Raw genomic sequence first — 25,334 nt, 5'->3', positions numbered from 1 at the left:
TCAGTGGCAAAACATTATAAAATCAGTTAGTCAACGGTACGATCAATCAAGAAATCGGAAGGAAAAATCCGCCGTAGTGTCCGTGAAAATGCGCTAATTGCTTCAAAAATTTACTCTGTAACTCATGATGTTAAATTAGAAAAAATGGAAAAAGCTTTAAATCTGTGGATAGAAGACCGAACTCAAAATAAAATTCCGTTAAGTTCACTCATCATTTGTGAAAAGGCAAAACTCCTTTATCAACACTTTAGCGAAACTGGTGAGAGCACTGGCGGGATAAGTTTTTTAGCTATAGCAAAAGCGCTGCATTGAAAGATTTGTTTGAAATTTATAATAAATATTACATTTAATATTAAATTGTTTCTTATTTCCATTTTGATGCCTTATGCTTGCATTTCACTACATATTCTACATATGTACATTACAAGAGGGCATTACAAGAATGCAAAATGGGATGACCTGCGAGACTTCTTTTCTTCTTTTCCTTGGTCTGATTACTGTTTCAAAACTTCTGATGTCAACATTTGCTCAGATCGTGTCAGTGAAATTATTCTTGCAGGAATGGAATCCTTTATCCCACACTCCACTTTAAAATCTCGTCCTTTATCTAAACCTTGGTTTTCCAATAAATGTGCTAAGGCTGTCCAAGAGAAGAACGTTGCATATCGTAATTGGCTTGTTTCTAATTCTTCAGTTTCATTTTCTGCCTACACCAAAGCTCGCAACAATTGTAAAGCAGTTATTAATCAGTCCAAACTAGAGTTTGAACAGGCTAAGAGTAGAAAACTTGCTTCTTGCCCTAATGGTAGCTGAGCATTCTGGTCTCTTGCCAAAGCTATTGGCCGCAACTTTTGCCCATCTCTGCTCCCACCTCTGTCCAAACCAGATGGTTCTGTTGTCACTTCAGCCAAGGATAAAGCTGACCTGCTAGCATCCCATTTTTCTTCGAGCTCATGTATTAATGATCTTGGTAAAACACCTCCCACCATTCCTAACACACTCCATTCAATGCCTCCTGTGGTCTTCCGTCAAAAGGATATCAGAAGGATTTTGATGAATCTTGATGCTAAGAAAGCTCCAGGTCCTGATGGTATTTCTCCACTTGTTCTCAAAACCTGTGCTCCTGAACTTACTCCTATTCTTTGCCGCCTTTTTTCACTTTCTTATTCCAAAGGTGTTTTTCCTTCTGCTTGGAAATTTGCTCATATCCAGCCAGTTCCTAAAAAGGGTGACAAATCCCTCCCATCCAATTATCGTCCCATTGCAATTACTTCTACTCTTTCTAAAGTAATGGAGAAATCAATTAACCGCCAACTCTTAAACTACCTAGAAACCTTCCGTCTGATCAACAATCGCCAGTATGGATTCCGTCAGTGTCGATCCACTGGTGATATTCTGACTTATGTTACCCATTTATGGACTAATTCAATGGAAAGGTTCGGTGAAACACAAGTAGTTGCTCTTGACATCTCAAAGGCTTTTGATCGTGTTTGGCATAAAGGTCTTCTAAACAAGCTTCCATCTTATGGTTTGCCAACTGTTTTTAGTAATTGGTTATCCAGTTTTCTCTCTGATCGCTCACTGAGGGTGATGGTAGATGGCTCTCTGTCTTCTAACTTCTCCACTAATGCCGGTGTCCCCCAAGGTTCAGTTCTTTCCCCCACTCTTTTCCTCTTGTATATCAATGACCTTCTTCCATTGACTGGAAATCCTATCCATAGTTTTGCCGATGATAGCACATTGCATTCAACTTTCCATTTTGAGAAACCTTGTCCAGCTCAATCAGCTTCAAGTTCTCGAAAATCTGCTGCCAATTCCTTAAATGCCGATCTTCAGGTAATTCTCCAGTGGGGCAAAGACAACTTAGTTGATTTCAACCCTTCTAAAACTCAATCTTGTCTTATATCTCGCAAAAAGGATTCTTCTGCTCCTATGCTTATCTTTAGTGACACTCTGATTTCTAGGCAAAATGATATATCTCTTTTGGGGATTACCCTGACTTCTAATCTCTCTTGGCACAAGCACATTACAAATATTGCTTCCTCTGCATCTAAAAAACTTGGTTTTCTCTTTCGCTCTCGGCGTTACTTTTCTCCCAAACAGCTGCTCACTCTGTATAAATCGCAAATCCGCCCTGCCATGGAATATTGTTCCCACATCTGGGGTGGTGCCCCCAAAACCTCTCTCAGGCTTCTTGATTCCATTCAGAAGAGGGCAGTTAGGTTAATTAATGATTCATTTCTAACAGAGTTTCTCCACTCGCTTTCTCATAGACGCACTGTTTCTGCTGCATGCCTCTTCTACAGATACTTCCATGGGCACTGTTCTTCTGAATTGGCTTCTATAATTCCCGCTCTCTCTTTCAAAACAGTCCGAACACGTGCCGCCACCAGCCAACATCCATTTACTGTCCAACTTCAAACCCACAGAACCAACTTTTCATCTTCCTCATTTATTCATTCAACTGCCGTTTTCTGGAACAACCTTCCTTCATACGTATTTCCTGAAAATTACAATCTACAGAAGTTCAAGTCCATTATCAACAAATATCTTCTTTCGTCTTCTCAACCTCCAACCCAAGCACGGTACTAAGTACTATAGGTTATAATACCTCTCGTGTTTGGGGTTCTCATAAAAAAAAAAAAAAAAAAAAAAAAGTCATATTATGAAGGTACATATAATACATACATAGACAAAATTTTAGACTAGTTTTTCTTATATATTTCATACTTTGAAACAGAACCCCTTTATTACTATGGGAGCCATAACTCAGTATTCGCATTTTCGGTATTCACGGCATTTCTCAGGAACGTAACCCCCGCGAATAGCGGGGGTTTACTGTATATTTCAAAAGATTTGTCACATTATCAGCTATTTAAATATTTTTAAAATAGTTATGCATGTCAATAAGGCAGTATTGGTTCATTTCAATTGTAAGTTTTTCCCACAAAGTATTCTGGGTTTTTCAGCCCGCACTACATCCAAATTGGCCTGTGAACTGTACAGTATATGTCTATACAAGTGTAAAGGCACACGGCCCAGTGTGATCAAGTTGATGATGCACTTAAAACCCTGCAATATTTGTAAGTCTGTTGATAGTTGCAATTCTTTGTTATTCAGTTTCCCTGTAAATTCCACTACTTTTTTTTTTTTTTTTTTTTTTTTTAAAAGCTACATATTACGTTAACTGAAGCTGTATGTTGTATAGAGATGTTTATAATTTTATTCTGGTGCTGTGTAGCAAATCGTACGAAGCATAAGCTAGTTTTAGTGATTACTTTTTCGCTTCATCTGTAAGGCAATAAGCTAGTTTTAGTGAGTACTTTTCCGCTTCATCTGTAAGGCACTGGTCAGGCCACACCTTGAGTACTGCATACAGGTCTGGAGGACTCGTTTTAGGAAGGATGTAGAGCTGCTGGAACGAGTACAGAGAAGGGCAAAGGGTTGCTGTTACCAAGAAAGATTTAATTTCTGCAAATTGCAGTGTCCGGAGACTAGGCACCTGCGAGGTGATCTGATTGAGGTGTATAAGGCTTTGAATGGTTTGAGCAAGCTCAATGCTGATGGGATTATTCCTCTTGCTCAGATTACTTGCCTGAGGGGACATATTCAAATAGAGGAAAGACAATTGTAGAATAGATGTGTGGAAATTTGCCTTTTCCCAGCAGGTGGTTGATAGTTGGAACAAACTTCCATCTGTTGTAGTTGAGGTCAAAACTTAAATAAGTTCAAGGCAGAACTAGACAAACATTTGGAGTGAATGGATAGGTGAAATGGGAAGGTGTTTTTTTTTTTTTTTTGGCTGACGCTATATAAGCTTGCTTTCTTGCACATATGCCTCTGCTAATGCTAAAACATATTCATTTTTCTAATGATGTAATTTACAGTATCTAAGAATTCAAATTAGTTAGCATTCTTAGATTTTTGTAATTTGAAACTAATAGGTTAAAATTCCAATTAGGAGTAATTTGATATTTTTTTTTTTTTGCAAACATTTTCCAATTGCATGAAAAATACGCAATTACTAATTTATCACCTTAAAAGATCGTAATTAGCTAAATTTGACTGTAAAATTGCCTTTTGTCTTAAATGACTAAGAGGATACTTTATGAAAATTCTTTAATCCTGTAATTTAACATAATGTTCACCTCATTTGGCTTCATTGGCTGCAAAATACTAAAACACCAACTTTTAAGATGACGATAGCAATGTTGGCAGTGTAGTAACAATTAAAGTTACTATTTTGAGCTTCCTGTAAACCCAGGCAATAGGCAGATTTGCATTCAAATTTCGAATCATTGTTTCAAAGGATGTAGAAGGGTTTTGGAGAAAATAATTCCTCTCATTCTACACAGAGTGAGAACCAAGAAATGCATGTATTTTGCTTATTGTTTGTTTTTTTAATAATAAAAGGTGAATTCTCACTGCAGTTGGAAATGTGTACTATCATTGATGGCAACATCATCCATGAGATGAGAGCAATGCATTGTTTGTGAAGTTGTTCTGTAAGAATAGTAGTAGAGCAATGCATTATGTTTCAAAGGATGTTGAAGTATTAGTAGTGGCAAATAATGCAAGAAAATAAGCTTATACAGCATCAGGCAAAATGGGGAAAAAAAAAACAATTCCCATCTCACTTGTCCATCCTCTCTATCAGTTTGTCTATTTCTTCCTTTAATTTATTCAGACTACCCATTACGAAATCACCAGATGGAAGTTTGTTCCAACAATCAACTACGTACTGGCTGAAGGCAAACTTCCACACATCTGTTCTGAAACCATACGCCCTCAATTTCAATTTATGTCACCTTATGTGTGTGATCTCCTTTAGCCAGGTGCTTAACATCTTACCAGTAACTCCAACCTTTTCCAGTTTATACAGCAGCTTTCCATAATAGCTTTACTAAAGTCTAGATGTGTATGAATGTTCTTGCAGCTGTCCTCAGCAATAAATGTCCACTGGTCTCACACTAGCATATTTATAAAAATTTAAATTTTACCATCCCAAGAGGCATTCTACAAGGAGGTGTGCTATTCACAATGCTTTTTGCTGCTGCTTTGGAACCTTTCTTGTTTATGAATCAGAATCTGATTTCATATGCCAATGACATGAAGTTATTCATTACCTCTGGTGATCTAAATACCTCAAACTATCTCACAAGAAATTATGCTGAAAATTGCACAACTTGAAAGCAACCTTTATTCCATTGCTCTGGAAATAAATGAGAATAAGTCAGTACAGGTTACATTCACAAAGAAGAAAAATGTAGCATGACATCTTGATTATAATGTGGCATAATAATCTAACTTTTGTTCCCCCACTTTGGGGATATGAGAATAAAATGTTTCACTGCAATGTGGGCCACCAGGCTGGAAATCACTGGGGTTTTTCTTTCCCCAGTGATCTCCTGCCCAATTTGCTCAAAGGTGCATCATTCCAGCTATGATGTTATGCCCCAGTGATTTAATCCTCAGCTCCTAATCTCACACATAAAATATCACTTTGGACTAGAATACTGATTCCTGTACTGGTTGTTTAACTAGTTGCATGGAACTCCTTTACAGTCTTGAGATAACTTCATGGAAACACTCATTCTAATGCATAACACTACAATCCTGAGGTGAGATGCTTTACAATCTTGAGCCAGCTCCTGACACAGCTACATGCTCCAGATGTCAGCAGCATCATCTTGTGCTCCAGATAGAGAAGAGGAACCCACGATTCTGCACAGATCAAATCTTGGTACAAATTAGAAAATCTTTCTTCTATTCCATGCATGTTTCCGTCCAATGTCATCAATGTATGCAGTGCTCTTCATATCGATCTCCATACAATGTGTATGGACAGCAGTTATAAAATGCGAACCTTTGCCGAAACCTTTTCTTTGTTACAGTGCTAATACCATTGAAGATTAAAGACTATCCCACATCTATTTTCTTATTGTGTGGCTTCATGTGCAAATGACTATCTCATCCTACCATTGGGAACTGTTATAATGGCTATGCATATTGCAATTGTGAATTAAGATCTTGTCTATTACTGTCAGTGTCATCGTGAAATATTTTTGTACCCTAGGCAAATCAACCATTTGCCTATGTCATATGGATTACCCATTAAATTAAATAATCTGCATGATGGCAAAGCGCCCCTGCATTTGTTTTCTTTTCAGCAATTGGGTGGTGCTGGATTCGGGTGGTTTGAATGTACTGTACTTCACTTGGTTTGTTGAAGTTACTTTTATAACCAGTTTAATAATAAAACACAATTTTCAAATAAATCAGTTTTGTTAACTGATTTATTTGAATTTGTGTATATGGTTCTGAATTGTTTAACCTGTAGTTAAATAATATATGTCTTTGCCCAGTCACCTAAATGAAACTGAAATGAAAAGAATGAAGAATTTATAAGGTCTACACATCAAATAAAATAAATCAAATTTTAACATTTCTTATTACAATTTGGAATTGGAGTTACATTCAAGATTTTGTTGTTAAATTTAACTATACAAGGATTATACTAATTTCTCTTCTGGCCTATGCAAAAACATTTGTTTCTTAAATATCAGAATTCCACACCAAAGGAATTAGATCTTGCTGATTCCTCAAGGAGTGAGGTATGGTGGCTTATTTTCACCTCCCCTCCTCCCAAGCTGCCAATGTGCTATAACACCTTTACTTTCTACTATAGCACTTCTAACTAAAAAGTAAATTTCTCTATATATGGGATGGACAAAATAATGGAAGTACTTCTGATAACAGTTACAGATATGCACTAATGTGGTATTAGACTACCCTTTGCTTTTAAAATAGTTTGTATTCTATGTGGAAAAGATTCAAATAAATCTTAACTGCCTTAGGAGGAATATTGGGCTATTCTTCGTGGAGGAACATTTCAAGCTCCTTGAGTAATGAAGGTGGAGGAAATCTGCTTCTTACACTCCTCTCCAAACAGTGGCTCAATAACATTTAATATGCTGATTGTGCAGGCCATGTGAGATGCTTAGTCTCAATTTCATGTTCCTCAAACCAAGAGACATATCTGGCTGTGTGTACTGGAATTTTATCTTGAAACATGTCATCATTTGTGGGAAGCAATGTTTGCACCAGGGATGAACCTGGTCACTCAGAATATCAAGGTAATTAGTGAAAGTAATTTGCTTGTTCAGGGTGGTGAACAAGAATAACCAAAAGAATACCAAGATATTGTTGTCAAAACAATTGTTGATCCTCCTCTTCCATGTTTGATGGTTGGCACATGACAGTATGGATGATACCCTTTGTTTGGCATTTGTCAAACATAAACTCTCCACGATATTGGTAAAAAATGTAAATGGTGATTCATCTGAAAGTATGACATGATTCCAATCATCAAGTGTCCAGTTTTTGTGCTTCTTTGAACCCTTGCATCCTCTTTCTAATGGTATCAGTAACAAGTGACTTTGCAAAAGCAGCTCTGACTTAAATTTCGTTTTTATTAAAGTTCTTTCCAAACCTGTTTTGTTAGAAACTGGATTGCTTGATACTTGCATTGAGGTCTTCAGTTATTTTTGAGGCATTCATTTTGTTTTTGGGCTAAAAATCTCTTCAATGTCTGGCAGTCTCTTTCAGTGAGTTCAATATTTTGCAACAATTCATCTAATCAGATTCTGTTTTCCCTTACTTGGTGAATGTATGCATCACTTTTGATGCAGTTGCTCTGGATATATTGAACAAATCAGCAGTTTTAATCACTGATGCCCCTGCTAAATGTGCACTAACAATTTGACCTCTTTGGTAGTACATGAAGAAAATGACCAATTTTCTTCATTTACATTTTTATATCACCTGTGAATAAACATCAGCTTTTATCATCTTTTGTTCATAGTACCCTGCAAGAAAAAAAATAAATCATCACTGCTTATTCATAAATACGTTATACAGCCATTGCAGAATCTCCTGTTAACTTAACATTATGTTCCATGGAAAATAATGGAGTCACTGGTTAAAGAAGCATTGCTGGATCATCTAGATGTTAAGGGTTTGTTAAGGGGAAGTCTTGTCTGACCAATTTGATTTGATATTACAATGTGGTCACTAAAGAACTGGATGAAAAAAATAAACTTGATATCATATACTTGGATTTCAGGAAAGCTTTTGATATTGTTGCATATGGAAGACTGCTGTAGAAATTGGAGCAGTATGGCATTAAGGGCAAGTTACTGCTATGGATAAACAGATTGTTGAGTGGGAGAAGACAGAGTGGTAATCAGTGGACATGCTCTTCATTGACTAATGTTATTAGTGAAGTCTCCCCAGAGTTTGGTGTTGGGCCCATTGTTTTCTTCTATATTTATCAATGATATTGATGAAGGTATTATGGTTCTAAATACAAACACAATTTATTGTCTGATGTGGAAAAGATTTCATTGTCAACAAGACTCTACAGTGGAACTTGATGTATGAAAGGTGAAGCTGCTCAAGTTATTTGAAAACAGTGACGCAAATAAAAAAATATCAAAGTACCATACACAAAGCAAGTCCTGTGGTTCCTGGTAGTCTGGGCACAACAATCAGTGTTGCAGAAAAGGACAGCACAAAGGACTTCTCCTTACCTGTATTGAAGGGTCTCTATTCCTTGGGATTTGGGTCTTTCTCAGTCTGGGGGCCAGGATTCACTGTTCTTGTTCTCCACCCTCCCCAAGGGCTGCCTCTGACCATATCTGCTCTTCTTTTGTCATGGCATAGTAAATTGCAGAATAGAACTATAGTATTTTCAGGGTTGATGGATTTTGGAGATATTTTTTGTATTAAACAATGTTAGAATCACAGGAAGCATAAATTTAAACTAACATTGAGTTAGTTTTAACACAGATTAGATTGCAGGAAGACTAACAGAGACTACATTGCAGGAAGTTTCTCTATATCAATCAGGTTGTTATTTGTTGGAATAAATCATTCCCCCTTTGGCATTTGTTGCCGGTGGCCTTAGGTCAAAGGCTAGCTGGATCAATACTTATAAGAGGAAAGTAACACAGGTGGGGTTTTCTTTTTTTGCAAGTGTAGCAAAAGCCTGACTTCCTTGCATTGTATGGATAATACTATGCAGTACTATTTTATAGAATAAAGTCTAGCCACAACTCTTAATTTAACAACTCTTAAAGGTAAAACATCTAAACAGATCTTTAAATAGTTTGCGAAATCTGTGAGTCTACTTATAATAAAAGGACCATCAGAAATTAATTTTTCTTGTAAATTACAGTATTAATGTGTGTATCATAATTTTACATTATGATTGTGAAATTTTGGCCAATTAGTCTTATCAGTTTCTTTATTTTCTTCAAGGTGAACTGATGGGATATCATATGCACATTAAAAATGTCATTATTTACTCGCTTTCTCTGTGTTGCCTTCTGCTATCGTCGCTCTCTCAAGCAGTCATTGATGTACCAAGAAGAAATATTACTTACACATGGAGACCAGGTATGTTTGATAATATATCATAATATTTACAGATTGTTTGTGTTACAGCCAAGTGTATATCCCATGATATATTTTGTTAAGAGAGAGAGGCATAACAAAACATCAGTATTCTTCCCAAACAAAAAAATATACTTCCTTTTCAACTGAGACATTTTTTTAAATTTTATGTTCTCCCTTCCCATTCATTTCCCTTTGCTCTATAAGGGGATATGGTGATTGCTGTACTCTTGTGTATGTAGCACTGCTAAATAGTAACAGTTAAACCATTGACATCAAGTAGTCCAATGTGATGTGCTTAAACCACTTTCATTCCACTGTTAATATAAGTAAAGAAGTCTCTGCTGCTTTTATTGGCATTCTTTGCCAGAGACTTCTTGTAATCTGCCTTAGCTTGCCTAACCTTCTTAGTGACTTGATTACAAACTAGTTTATCTGTCATAGGCTTACATATCACATGAAGATTGATGTGCATCCTATGCATTTTTCGTCTTTGCCACGTCATTAGTTCATTTGACACCTATTGCAGTCTAAACCTGGAATGGTATTTCTTAGTTGGTATGAAAAGCCTAGTAGCGACTACGATTACTACCTTGAATAGTTTCATATTTAGAATTTACTGTTGGTAAATTATGATAAATTTTTTGGCAAAGGATGCAAAGAGGAACAGCAAAGACTTCTTTACTTATGTAAATTATAGAAGGAAGGGGATGAATCAGATTGGACCACTTCATATCGACATTCAAATGTTGATGATTCTGCTCAGGTAGCTGACAAACTGAATGAGTATTTTGCATCTGCATTAACACATGAGGAGTTAAGGGAGGATAATGTCAGAAGTTTATCAAACTGTAACAGGAAGCTAAAGGACTTTGTAATAATGGAGAGCAAAGTGGAGGAGAAATTGTTGAAGTTAAACATAAGAACGGCACCTGGGGTGGATGGGATCTATCCAGTTATATTAAAGGAATCAGAAAAGGAAGTAAGCAAACCTTTAGCCATGATTATGAAAACATCTTTGGACTCTGGGAAGATTCCCACAGACTGGAGAAGTCCTAATGTATCCCCAATTTACAAAGGAGGGTCAAAGGGTGCCACAAGTAATTACAGATCTGTTAGTTTAACTTCTGTTCCAAGTAAAATAATGTAGGCACTGGTTAAAGAAGCAAAGCAGGATAATCTAGACAAGACCATAGTTCTAGTTCAGATGCAGCATGGGTTTGTTAGGGGGAAGTCTTGTCTGACCAATTTGATTGGATACTATGATGTGGTCACAAAGTAACTGGATGCAAAAAATAATTTTTATATCATATACTTGGATTTTAAGAAAGATTGATGCTTTTGCACATGGAAGACTATTGTACTAATTGGAGCAGTAGACATTAAGTGCAAGTTGCTGCTCTGGATTGATTGATTGATTTGGTAGTTATTGGTGCATCGGCTTCTGTGGCCATATTGCACCTCCCAAGGTTTTGCAGTACTTTGATCCAAGCCCGAGGCGGGAATCGAACCCGCGACCTTTGGGTTGCCTGGCAGGTACTTTACCCACTCGGCTAGCCCGGTCGGCTCTGCTCTGGATAAAGGGATGGTTGAGTGGGAGAAGACAGAGTGGTAATCAATGGACACTGCTCTACGTGGACTAATGTTTTTAGTGGAGTCCCCCGGGGTTCGATTTTGGGCCCATTTGTTGTTTTCTGTATTTATCAATGATATTGATGAAGATATATATCAGGCTTGATGTCCAAGTTTGCAGATGATAAGAAGGTTGGCAGGGTTGTTAATGACAGTATGCTATGTAGATGGGCTGAGAGGTGGCAACTGAAGTTTAACATTTTACAAATGCAAAGTACTGCATATGGGTAGCAGTGTAACCCAAGAGAAACGTACCAACTGTGTGGTACTATCCTCAGGGAGGTGGAGAATGAAAAAGCCCTGAAGGTAACTGTGCAGTTGGATATGCAGTTTTCTGAGCAGTGCAGACAGGTTGCCAGAGTAGCTCATTGGGTCTTGTCAATGATATACAGGAATTTTGCTAGCTGGGATACGGAGGTGATTATCCCCTTGTATAAGGCAATGACAGGCAACACCTTGAGTAGTGCATATAGGTTTTGAGGCCTCATTTTGGAAGGATGTAGAATTGCTAGCACAAGTACAGAGAAGGGCAACAAGATTGGTGAGGGGAACAAAGAGTTCCTCTTACCAAGGACAACTTAAGTTCTGCAAATTGCTGTGTCTGGAGACTAGGCACCTGCAAGGTGATCTGATTGAGGCGCATATGGCCTTGTATGGTTTGAGGAAGCTCAGTGGTGATGGGATTCTTCCTGTTGCTAAGATTACACAACTGAGGGGTTATTAATTCAAACTGTGGAAAGACAGTTGTAGAATAGATGTGCGGAAATTTGCCTTTAGCCTGTGGGTGGTTGATTGCTGGAACAAGCTTCCATCTGTCATGGAAGTTGACAATTTAAATAAATTCAAGACAGAACTGGGCTAACCTTTGGATTTAATGGGTGGGTGAAATGGGTTTTTTTTTTTTTTAGTTGATGCTGTATAAGCTTGTTTTCTTGCATCATATGCCTCTGCTAATACTAAGTAAATCCCACATCACTACACTGTGATCACTGCTACACAGTGGGTAGTGCAGATTCTTACTGCATGAAGAATCACTGTTGATAATCAGATCAAGATTATTGCTTCTGCTTATTACCTCTTTAACATGCTGCTGTAGAAAACAGTCATCCAATAAATCCACAAAAGTCTTGCAAGTGTGTTAATGACCAACTGACAAGGTTCAGTCAATACCTGGAAAGTTAAATTTTCCCATTATAAGAAATTCTAATTTACTGGCACACTATGCTTCTTTGTATAGATGTTTATTTTACACATCACAGCTTATGTCACACCAAAGTGATTCAACGTTGCAGTGCTCCCATGTCATCTGGATGAAGTGCCTTAGATCTAATATGCTCCTTAATGACAGAAGAATAACTGCATACCCCTTCTTTTGTGTCTGTCCTTTCTGTACACATTGTACTCTCCATATTCAAATTTTGTATCCCTTATATCTGAGTGACACCACATCTTCAATATCCCAACAATGTCATTTGATGTCTAAGTCAGATTTATTTACTGTGCTCTGGGCATTAGTTTACATGCAAGTATACATTCACATGTTCTTACTCTTAGTTACTGTAACGCGGCTCACGTATATACTTGTTCTCTGACAACTCGCAGCAGGGCTTGAAATTCCTACATCTTGCTTTTCTGGTTGCAGCATATTCCAAAAAAAGCAGTGCAAAAATTACTTTTACCTCAACCTGTGGCTCTAGTTAATCTAGTATTCCATATATCCCCCGCTAAGCTATCAGTTTTTCAACCTGCCTAACACTGCCTCAATAGTATCGGCGAATATTCTTGCACCTCCCCTATTTAAGCATATTCCATCTCTGTAAAAACAATCTCTGATTTTAATAAGCACAGACCATACTACCCCATGAGCTTTGTACAGTCTCTGTAGTGCTGAATTGATCGACAAGGTTCTCAGCATGTATTCTCTCCTATTATGTATGGACAGGATATTCCACTTCACATTCCTACTCTTAATATCATTAGTGCCAATCAGTACAACACATTACCTTTCTTGCCCTTAAAAGTTATCTGCTCTACAACATCATGTACTTCTATCCATGGCAGACACACCTTGGTCCTCCACCTATCCTTTTTGCACAATATATTTTCTGTTTCCTTGACAGTGGAATCACTGATAATAACTACCTTCTGTGGGTTCAGTGCATTCTGCCTTGGGGATTACCAGGATTACCACTGTATTACATGATGCACAAGTGAGTGCTCTTTCTTTGAGTTGGACAGCTTGAGAGCTTGATGGACCTCTTGTTTTAATTACTTCAGTGGCATCCACCCTGGTTTTCAAGCTCTAATAAATACCCATCAGAAAGTTGGTTTGCACCAAATTTCGTCACATATTTGCACCTATAACACATCTTGTTTTTGATGATCCACAAACATTGCACAAATAGCGTGTTTCATAAGATTGTTATTTGTAGGAACCCCCCCCCCCTTCATTTATTCTCCCCCCCCAGAGCAACAGCACTCTCACTATTTTGATTCCATTGCTTTGGTGCTCTAGTCTGAGGCATGATTTCCATTTAAATTTTGTTTATTTTGAGAATACTACAATAAACTGATAGATACGTGAATGCAATAATACATATCATGCTATCAAGTTTACATTTTGTGTATTATGGTAAACCATTATGTTCAAAATTTGAAATTAGTTTTAGACTACTTGAATTTAAATTTTCTTAGCTAACAAAAAGTATATGCCAATCTATATTGAGTTACTTATTTACCATAATTAAAACCTTATTTCACCGCTCTGTACTGCACTAGTTATGTGATATTTGTGCCAAATCACTGATACAAAGCTCTACAAATATTAAATCATAATTTACAAAATCTTTAGTTAAATTTAAAAGTAAGCTAACAAAATGCGACTAGGACTGTTAAACTATTTTTCGAATACAGCTTGATGTTAAGTCAAAAAAATCACAATTTCCAAAGTCCTTACTTTTTTCTCAAGAGCTCAACATTCTTTGTGTGTACCAGTTGTAGCTTTTATTGAAGCCAGTGGAAGTATCTAGTGCTTATTACTGGATTCTTATCAGAAAGTTCTCTGAAATCTAAATTATGGTTTTTAATTAAGAAGGCAAGTTTAGAGAAATTGTAGCACTTTCAATTCTAAGTGATTCAAGTTTTCTAATTTACACAATAGTATTTGTCCTAATCTAGATTTAATATGTTGAGTGAAAGGCATGATGTGGTGGTTAACAGTTAAAATTAAATTTAAAATTTAACACTCCATGTGTTAATTAAGGCTCGATTTGAAAAAGAACAGATTGATTTTAGGGATATTAGCATATGAGATGTTGGCAGTCAAGTTTCAGTACTGGTTCAATAAAAAAAAAAAAAAACACACACACAAAGTTGGAGCTCAAAAATGGTTTTATTTTTATTCAAAGTAATTGCCATCTAATTGAATGCACTTTACACTATTCCAAAAGTTTCTGAAAAGAGTTAGTGAAGGCATCCAAAAGATGGTGTTCAGTTTGGTGGTTACATTTTTCTTTGTCCTCATCCTAGAATCTCTTTTTTGAGAGTAGTTTCACCTTGGGAAAGAGGAAGAAGGCTGCCAGTGCGAGAATAGGATGGGTGGTTAATTTTTATAATGCTAGAAATGTCTTACCAACAAGAGCAGAATGGGTGGGGGCATTGTTGTGCAACAAGAACCAGCTGCCTTTTTTTTTTGTACCCTCACCTGGGAAATAGACTTCAATAGTCCTTGAAGCACCTGTACATAGAATGCAGCATTGGCTCTTCTTCCCATTAGGTAGATATTTCTTGTGAATTATGCCTCAATTGTTGAAAAACATGATCGGCATCCTCTTGATCCTAGACTCATATAAACAAAACATTTTGGGCCTTAGTAATGATTTTGAAGTCCAGTGCATGCTCTGACACTTCATCTCTGGGTCATATTGAAACATCCAATGCTCATCTTCAGTGAGAGTATAGTCATGGAAATTAGGATTGTTTTGAAGTCTTTGCAAAATGACACCCTTCATTGCTTCTCCTCATCTGTGAGGCTGAGCAGCACAAATTTGGTACAGACCATCCTTTTCCTAAATCTTCATGCAGAATTTTATGAGTTGTCTCCTTATTCATATCCTGCCCATCAGCCTTCTTTCTGAGGGTCAAATGATAATCTCTTGCTATAAGTTCCTAAGATTTTGCAACTCTGTCCTTATTTTGAGAAATTGATGGCCGTTCTCTTCTTGGGTCATCACAAACATTCTCACATCCATCTTTGAACCGCTTATACCCTTCAAACACACTAGTATGACTTAACTTTTTATCACCATAAACAGTTTTTAGCATTCATGTTTGTGTTGCAGATTTTCTTAGTTTAAAGAAGAATTTGACATTTGATTTATTTGTTGTTCCATAGCAAAATTGTGACAGTACATTAACTCTACTGACAAAACTTTATCATTCTCTGTATTGGTATCTGTTAGAGGAAGTTTGAACTACAACATATCACTTCTGTTTAATTTTTAACTCATTGAACTTGACTGCAACAACAATGGTGCCTCCGTAGCCAGGTGGGAAGGAGCAGCAGTGCGAAGCACATGCTTCTTGATTAGACCGGGGTTCGAGCCCGTTACCACCAAATACGGAGGATGCGGAAAGGTCAGGAAATGACCACCGCATATCCCGGAGCAATATGGCCTTAGTTGCTAATGCTCCTAAAAACCAAATAACAAACAAGCAACAACAACAACAACACCAGTCTGGGATCTATATTGCAACATCCCATATGTGTATAATGCATCTTCTATCTTCACCATGTCTGTCTGTTCACATGTAACAACTTGACTTTCTTTGGACTCATTTTCATGAAATTTTATATTTGAGCTTTTAAGATTTATCAAGCCATTCCAAATTTCATTAAAGTTGGACCTAGGTGTATATCACTTAGGTTATCCTAGTATATCACCTCTGATATTATGTTTGTTGCCATGCATTGGTTTGTGAAATGAATGGGCAATGTGGCCATGTGCAGAATGAAATTTTCTTGGATTGTGCATAAATGTCATTGTTTTTTGCTCTTTTTTTTTTTTTTTTGTATAAATAATTAATTATTACTATTTGCTAATTCAGCTTTTAATGCTTTGTACATTAACTTGTTTGACTCTGTGTTGAGAAATCCTACATTCAGAACATTCTATATATTAAACTAATTTCTTATTAGAAAAGAATAGCGAAAACTTAAAAGATTTCTAAAAATTTGCTGAAGATTTCTAAAAATTTCGTATTGACTAATTTCTTATTTACAGTCTGCTTCTGAATCCACTTTGTGATTCTGTTATCAAGTCAAAGCAAAAATGAATAAGACTGCCTTTAGACAGAAAGGGAAGGGAAGGAAACCCTTTGAAGTTTTTTGCTTGGCTTTGGAACTTGGTCAGCTCTATATGAAATTCAGAGCCATTTTAACAAACTTAGCTAAAAAGCATTTTCACCAATGCCAACTTCAGAGGAATTCAGATGAAGAAGATATACTCTGTTTAAGAGAAAGATATCAAGATCTGAAATGTAACCAAGGAGTAAGGATTGTAAATAAACAAAATTCTGTGAAAGGTGCGGGAAAATTGTATGCAAATGGTATGCAGTTAGTAGCGTTGCTTGGGTGAGTCTGTTAAATTTGACTTAAACTCATTATGCCAAGTCTCAGTAATGCTAGTTACTGAGACTTCATATACCCTTCAAACACACTAGTATGACTTAACTCTTTATCACCATAAACAGATTTTCTTAGTTTAAAGGAGATAAGTTTAAAGATTTTCTTAGTTTAAAGGAGTCTGTGGTGTCAAAGACTGACTAAATCTCAACTTTAAGTCTCTAATGGCAGATGTTATTTCTGTATATAAAAGTTAAAATGTAGTTTAATATTAACCTTTTCTGGACTATATATGTACATGCACACACTGTGTGCATGTACATATATAGTCCAGAAAAGTGTACATATATAGTCCACACACACACACACATGCACGCAGTGTGCATGTGTGTGTGTGGTTTCAAATAATGTTACAAATTGTCCTAATCTTCCACTAAGTGCTGCCATCTCTTATCCATATTTCTAAGTAATTGCAAGACAAAGTTTAAGTTCATAATGGTATAAATAATTAACGTATGAAAACAGATCTTAAAATTGGAGGAGGAGATTTTGGCTAACAAAAGTCAAAATTCTTTGGAATTCAGATCCAGAATTTGATAAAATTAAATCAAGTGTTATTTGTCAATATTACATCAAATAAAGGTAGTGACTCCTTTAAGATTGAGGGTTTTTTTTTTTTTTTTTAAGTAACCAATTCAAAATGAGAACAAATTAATATTTAAAAACATTTATACATAAAGTTTTAATTGTGAATTTTAAATTTTTCTGGAAGAAACTTGCTTCACATAAATGGCTGGTAATGGAACACACTGCTTAGGACCATACAACTTTAGGGAACTCATTCTGGAAAAGTTTAGTATCATTTACATAGAAATCCATGTGGGAGTGTTTTAAATTCACATATAATTGTACTTGCATTATTTTTAAATGCCTGCTTACATTTCAGTATGGTGAAATACAGTTGTAAAAGAAACATATTTCTCCTTTATCTTACAATTAAAAAAAAAATAAAAAAAAATTTATTTTTAACAATCCTTTCATCACTTTGTGCTTCACATATGTAAAGTATTGGTTGGGGGCACTTTTTCTCGTATGCCACTGTTAACATTGTTCGTTAGTTTATTATTATTTGTGTTTGTCAACTTTTTTGAATGTATTTCTGAATTGCAGGCTTCTCATTCTTAAAGCTGGATCAACAGGTGTAAGAGGATGTTCTGGACATAGGAATAAAGTTAATCGTGTGTGTGTGTAAATAAAAAAGGGGGAAAAAGAAGACAGACAGCTGTCATGGTCTCTATTTATTTTAGTATAAATTTTTCTGCAGAGTGCATTCAGATTTCATATGCATGAGCAATTTTTTTACAAATTAGAACTAAGATTATTATTTCTCTGCCTGCTTTAATACTTTAGTCTGTTTCTTCACTGTAACTATATGGAACAGTTTTTTTTCATTATTGTTACATTATGTTAGGGAAGTTTTCAAAAATAGACAATTAGTAGTAGTCAGAATTAAGAAACAAGATGCCCATAATCTAGAAAAGTTATAATCAAAATCACTGAAAGCAGGATAATCAATGTATCTTGTTTCTAGTGCAGGTTCAAGATGACAGAACTAATAGAAACGAGCGAGACTAATTTACCTGATTATGGAAATAGAACCATTGGTTTTTTATATTTCTGAACTGCAAATTTCTAGCATCCTGTTGTTACTTGGCACTGCTAAAGATGTAGGCAGAATTCATATGATTATTGGAATTGCCAAATGCCACAAGGTATTGGGACATTTTGAGTGGCAGTCCTTCCTAGAAGTTAACATATTTCTAGGTAGTAATGTCATATTTCTTAATTGTAGATGCCAACAGTGTCCTGTTGAATGAATGTGAATGCACTCAATTTCAGTCAGGAATTGCATAGATTTTTAAGTCTAATTGAGCAAGGCTGAGATGTGTGCAGAAGGGGGGGACAGTTACTTTTGTAGTGGCTCTGTGGGTTACTTAATTTAAGTTTAGATCACATTGCTAAAATTTTCTTAATTGCTCTTGACAGATTTTTTTAAAATTTGGTTATTGATTTAGATTTCTGAATGCATAATGAGATATTTATTTAACCCATTGTTTTAACTTGATGTTATGCATTGATGATGCACTACAAATCATTCCGTAGTTCACCAGGGGACCACAATCTGCATCTTGACTATCTGTTCCATAGAGAACTGACAGAATCATCAAAGATGATGAGCATTCCAAATACCTATAAACTTAGATTGACTTAGTTGTGATCCACTTGGAGAGAACCTGCTTAAACTTCATTTTATTTATTAAAATGAACAGGAAAGTTAATTTGAACCTGACTATATATGTTTAAGCTACATTTTTTAAAATATGACAAGGAGAATCAGTATTGTGTTAATAGCTATTTTCTTATACTTTCCAACCTATCAAAGTAATTATAATTGCCCACTTCATTATTTTTCAGAATTAAAATACAATAGAACCTTATAAATCCAGCAAAAAAAAAGGCTGAAATCTTCCACAGTATTAAATCTGGATTTTCAAAACCGAATATTGCCTCTCTATTAGTAATCTCTGCAGAACATAGATAATACATAATTATCATAATATTTTCTAAATATTAACTGTACACAATGTTCATTAGAATAAAACTGTACTGTTTATGGCTCTGTTGTATTTTTTTTTATTTTAAAATTCAAATTAACTAACATTTTGATTATAATTTTATTAGGTGCGTGGGGGGCATGTTACAGCCCACATAGGTGTGGAGAAGGTCAGCGGGAAAGGTTGATACGATGTACAGATTCAGAAGGATTAAATGCATTAGAATTGAACTGTGCTTCACAATCAAGGCCTGCAACAGTAGATAATTGTTTCAAGGTGTGTGAAGAACACAAAGAAGATCTCAGGTATATAAAGCAATAAATTTAAAATAAAGATTTTCAATCCCTTATTTTAATATGCAAGGTCTTTTAGTCACTCCACAAGTCCCTGTGTTGGTTTTTTTTTTAACAGCTGTATTTATTCAAGAGCATTGCTACTTCTATATTATTTAGATTACATCCTTTTTGCCTCTTATTATACTAATGACATTGGCACCCCACAGCTGCTGTTGCTTTAGTAGTAGTAGTGGCATGTGATGCAAGAAAGCAAGTGTATGAGCTTATGCAGCATCAGTAAAAAAAAAAAAAAAAAACCACACCATACCCTCCAAATGCCTGTCCAGTTCCTCCTTAAATTTATTTAGCCTATCAACTTCCACAACGACAGATGGAAGTTTGTTCCAGCAATTAACCACCTGCTGGCTAAAGGCAAATTTCCGCACATCTATTCTATTTCTGTCTTTTCTTAATTTGAATTTATGCCCCCTTAGGTTCATAATCTGAACACATGGAAGGATCCCATCAGAATTCAGCGTGCTCAACCCATTCAAGGCCTTATACACCTCGATCAGATCACCGTGCAGGTGCCTAGTCTCCAGCCACTGCAATTTGCAGAACTTAAGCCTCTCTTGGTAAGAGGATTCCTTCATTCTCCTTACCAATCTTGTTGCCCTTCTCTGTACATGCTCAAGCAAATCTACATCCTTCCTAAAATGAGGCCTCCAGACCTGTACGCAGTACTCAAGGCGTGACCTGATCATTGCCTTATACAGAGGTACAATCGCCTCCTTTTTCCCTGCTAGCAAAATTCCTATATATCATTAACAACACCCCATGACCTGCCCCTGCAGCCTGTCTGCATTGCTCAGAAAACTTCATATCTGACTGCACAATTACCCAGGTCTTTTTCATTTTCTACCACCTTAAGTGTAGTACCACACAGTTGTTACATTTCTCTGGGGTTACTTCTACCCATATGCAGTACTTTGCATTTGTCAAGGTTAAACTTTTTAATCTAATGTTTATAAACTAATAAACTTTAATAGTTTATAAACATTAGCAAATGTTTATAACATTTGCTAATGTTATAAATAAATATCACTTGGTTGCGACTCTGACTGGTACCCACCTGACAAATCGCTTGCTGAATGGGCTAGAGGACTGCTTTCAGTTCCTCCAGCATTAGGAGTCCCAAAGTTGAGACCAGGTTGGCAAAAGCTGAATCTTCTGCCAAGAACCAAACTATTACTGCAGTAATGGACATGGATGACACAACACAAGAAAAACCTATATTAGAAATTTATGTTGAAGAGGATATGGACACTGGATGTCCTACGTTTCCAAAAAAAGATCGTCATAAGCCTACTGCCTCTAAAAAGCAACCAGATCATCCTACCACTAAGACTAAATAATGCAGTGCATTTTACAGTAGAATTGTCGAGGACTATGTACAAATACAGATGAGCTCTATGACCTAATGCAAGATCTTAATCCTGCAGGCATTTGCGTACAGGAAACGTAACTCTACAAGTGACACCCTCAATGAAAAAAAATATACTTTGTACTGATGTGACAAGAATACAGAAACTGCAGTGCATGGAGGTGTCAAGATTTTAGTATCTGTTAGTACTCCCTCTAGGCAAATCCCCTTGCAAACTAATTTAGAAGTTGTTCCTTTTTCACTGTTGAAAAAGGAGGCGGATGCCTCTGAAAGCTACAGTGTTTTAGTGCTTTTATCAGTTTTATTATCCTGTGTTTTATCTACATTGTTTTATTGTAAATTATTCTTTGCAGTTTAAAATTTAATATTTTATTGTCAGACAGTTAACTTTTTATCAGTTTTATCCGGTGGAATTATATCATTCTATTTATTTCACTTATTTGCATCATTATTTTAATATAACATAACACTATTTATATTTTTAATAATGGTTGGTGTAGGATTGTGCAGTTATTATGAATTTAGAAGTTGTTGCTATATGCATAGGACTTGGAGGAATAATTTTATCACTTGTTTCTATTTCTCTTCCACCAAATCAAACATTTATACTTGGACTTTGATGAGCTCCTTACCCAGATACCACCTACTATTTGTTTGTTAGATGACTTTAATGGACACCATCCTTTGTGGGGAAGTCTACATATGAATAAAAGAGGGCAGCTAATAGAAACATTACTGGATGCACACAATCTAACTCTGCTGAACACAGGTGCACATATTCATGTGCATTTTCCCACAGGAAATGCTGCCACAGATCTATCTGCTCCTCTCACTCTGTACCCAAGTATACATTGGGCAGTACAGGTAACCCTCGTATAACACGATAGTTAGGTTCCTATGAAATGTCGTGTTGTGCGAAACCGAGTTATACGGGACTAAGAAAAAAATCAAACCCTTGCCTTCCTATTGACGTAGCAAGTTCTACTATCGCACAGATTCCATTTTCTGCCAGTTCAACCATATTTCTTGAATGAACTGACTCTGGCCATACATTTTTCCACATGCATTTAATGTTGATGGTTTTACTTTTTTGTGCGATAAAGCTATGATTCTGATACAGTCCACAATTGAGAAATGTTTCCATGCCTTCATTAAATTCAGAATCAATTTTTACCAAAATCCATTGTAACAATTTTCTGATGTAATGAGTTTTAAGGGTGAATATAATGCCTTGATCTAATGGCTGAATGAAAGAAGTTTGTATTCACCTAGTACAACTGTGGTTGTAGAAACATAATTGTAACGTTTGGATGACTTAAATCTTTTGGACGGCCTGGTGTGCTATCCCAATAGTAATAAAACTTTGAAATCTAGATTTTTCCACAAGTTAAATAGCATAGAACATAACACGGGGATTTCCCAACAAAATAAAATACGGGGATTTCTCAATTTTTTTTGACTAGCGAGTCAACAGAGAGGATTGAAAAAGAGTGGAAATGTTGAAAAATTACACTCAACATACAATAATAGCAGGGTTTCCCCCACACAAAAGCTCAAAAATACCCTGTTATGTAAAGTTTGCTGAAATTCTCAAATCGTGTTATAAAAGTACCGTGTTGTGCGAAGATTACCGCAAATTATCAATTGTGTTAGAGTGAAACCGTGTTGTAGAAGTACCATGTTATATGGGGTTTCCTGTATTGGAAACTCCACATAATATGATCATCTCCCAGTTACTTGCAAATTTCAAACTATCTCCAACTATCCAGAAATTCTCAAAGGCAAACCGGAAAACATTTTCCCTAAGTACCACGTTAGATAATCACTTCATTCAGAATCAGTTGATAGATGAAGCTACTGACCATATCACAAAACAGATACTAGCAGCAGCTGATAAAGCTATTCCTCGGTTGTCCACACAGATGCAAAAATGCTGGCAGAATGAAAAATGTAATAAAGCAAAAAAGGAGAAGAATAAAGCTTGGAATATTTTCTGCAAGCATCCCACTACTATTAACCTTATAAACTATAAGAAACTCAATGCTAAAGCAAGGCAAATAAGAAGAAAGGCCAAACACAATTCATGGATACAGTTCGCTTCTACTATCACAAGAAACATGGATACTAGATTAATCTGGAGGAAAATCCAACTTCTGAATGGTAAATATCGATTATCATCATCTCCCATATTGGTATGTAATGGACAGGAACCATCTTTCCCCAAAGACATAGCGAATGCTTTCGCTGGGCTTTTGCTAAATTTTTAGCAGCAAATTCATATGATGTTCCATTCCAGAAAATTAAAGAGGCAGCAGAATGGCAGAAGTTAAATTTCAACACCGATCTCTCTCTCTCTCTCTCTCTCTCTCTCTCTCTTCTATATAATCAGCCTTTTTAAATTTCTGAGTTAAAGCAATCTCTTAACAGAGCACCCAATAGTGTGGCTGGCCCCGATGGTTTATTTTATATTATGCTGAAACACTTGAATGACACAGCTTTACAAACTCTGCTAATATTCTTTAACAGAATTTTTTCAGGAAAATGTTTATCCTCGCTCTTGGAGACATTTACTTGTATTAGCCAACTCTAATCTGGTTAACTATTGTCCAATTTCCTTAACTTGTTGTTTAAGGAAAACACTGGAAAAATTGGTTCTAAAATGCCTCACCCGGTTTTTAGAGTCATGTAACATCTGCATAAAAATCAGTGTGGCTTTCGGCAAAATAGATCTGTGTTTGATATGATGACTAAAGCAGAATCAAACATCAGAAATGCTTTTGTCAGAGATGACCACCTAGTTATGGTAAGTTTGGATTTAGAAAGGACTTTTGATACAACATGTCATCTCGATATCTACAGGATCTTCACACCTATGGACTACAAGGCAGGCTTCCCTTGTTTATTCAAAGCTTTCTCCAGGACAAAACCGTTCAGGTTGGTTATCAAAATGTTCTTTCTAAAATCTATATACAGGAGGAAGGCATTCCTCAGGGATCTATTTAGAGTCCTATTCTATTTTTAATAAAAATAAACATTAGCATTAGCAAGGACACATGATGCAAGAAAGCAAACTTATATAGCATCAACCAAAAAAAAAAAAAAAAAAAAACACACACACACACACCCTTCTTATTTCACTCATCCAACCGCTCCAAATGCTTGTCTAGTTCTGCCTTGAATCTGTTTAAGCTGTCAACTTCTACAGTGACAGATGGAAGTTTGTTCCAGCAATCAATCACATGCTGGCTAAAGGCAAACTTCCGTACATCTATCCTACAACTGTCTTTCCTCAGTTTGAATTTATGCCCTCTCAGGTGATTATTCTGAGCAAGAGGAAGAATCCCATCAGCATTGAGCATGCTCAAACCATTCAAGGCTTTATGCACCTCAATCAGATCACCTCACAGGTGCCTAGTCTCCAGATGCTGTAACTTGCAAAACTTAAGCCTTTTTTTGTAAGAGCAACCCTTTGTTCCATTCACAAATCTTGTTGCCTTTCTATGTACTCATTCTAACAGTTTTTTGAAGGCCTCATTTTAAGAAGGATGTAGATCCTTCTTAAAATGAGGCCTCCAAACCTGTATACAGTACTCAAGGTGTGGCCTGACCATTGCCTTATACAAGGGGATAATCACCTCCTTATCCCTGCTAGAAAAATTCCTGTATATCATTGACAAGACACCATGAGCTACTCTTGCAGACCATCTGCACTGCTCAGAAAACTTCATATCTGCCTGCGCAATTACCCCAGGTCCTTTTCACACTCTACCACTGTCAGTGTAGTACCACACAGTTGATATGTTACTTTGGGGTTACTGCTTCCATATGCAGTACTTTACTTTTGTCAATGTTAAACTTCAGTTGCCATCTCTCAGCACATCTACTCAACTTTCCTAGATCCTGTTGCAGCAGCATACTGTCATTAACAACCCTGCCGACCTTCGTATCGTCTGCAAGCTTGGACATTAAGCCTGATATACCATCATCAATATCATTAATGTATACAGAAAGCAACAATGGACCCAACACTGAACCCTGGAGGACTCCACTAATAACATTAGTCCACGAAGAGCAGTGTCCATTGATTACCACTCTCTGTCTTCTCCCACTCAACCATCCCTTTATCCATAGCAGCAATTTGCCTCTAGTGCCACACTGCTCCAATTTGTGCAGTAGTCTTCCATGTGCAACAGGATCAAAAGCCTTTCTAAGATCAAAATATATAACAGATATTTATTTAAAGTATACCCAGTAAAATAAAATAAAATAAAATATTTCCAGAAGCTTAT

The 25,334-nt window shown here is 36.3% G+C and overlaps 1 protein-coding gene across 1 annotated transcript in view; it reads left to right on the top strand.

The window, feature by feature from the left end:
- The window catches only part of LOC150080530 (thrombospondin type-1 domain-containing protein 7A-like), a 1,074,234-nt gene that overhangs the window by 230,968 nt on the left and 817,932 nt on the right, over positions 1-25,334 (top strand). The window contains exons 3-4 of the mRNA XM_090380722.1: positions 9,322-9,459; positions 19,454-19,631. Coding sequence (XP_090236848.1) covers positions 9,322-9,459; positions 19,454-19,631 — 316 coding nt within the window. The remainder of the gene's footprint in view (positions 1-9,321; positions 9,460-19,453; positions 19,632-25,334) is intronic.

Source organism: Mastigoproctus giganteus, chromosome 9, assembly GCF_048544385.1.
Source record: "Mastigoproctus giganteus isolate SK-2022 chromosome 9, ASM4854438v1, whole genome shotgun sequence".
Taxonomy (NCBI): Eukaryota; Metazoa; Arthropoda; class Arachnida; order Uropygi; family Thelyphonidae; genus Mastigoproctus; species Mastigoproctus giganteus.
Note: the sequence above shows the minus strand (reverse complement) of the source record. Positions and strands in the feature narration are given on the sequence as shown.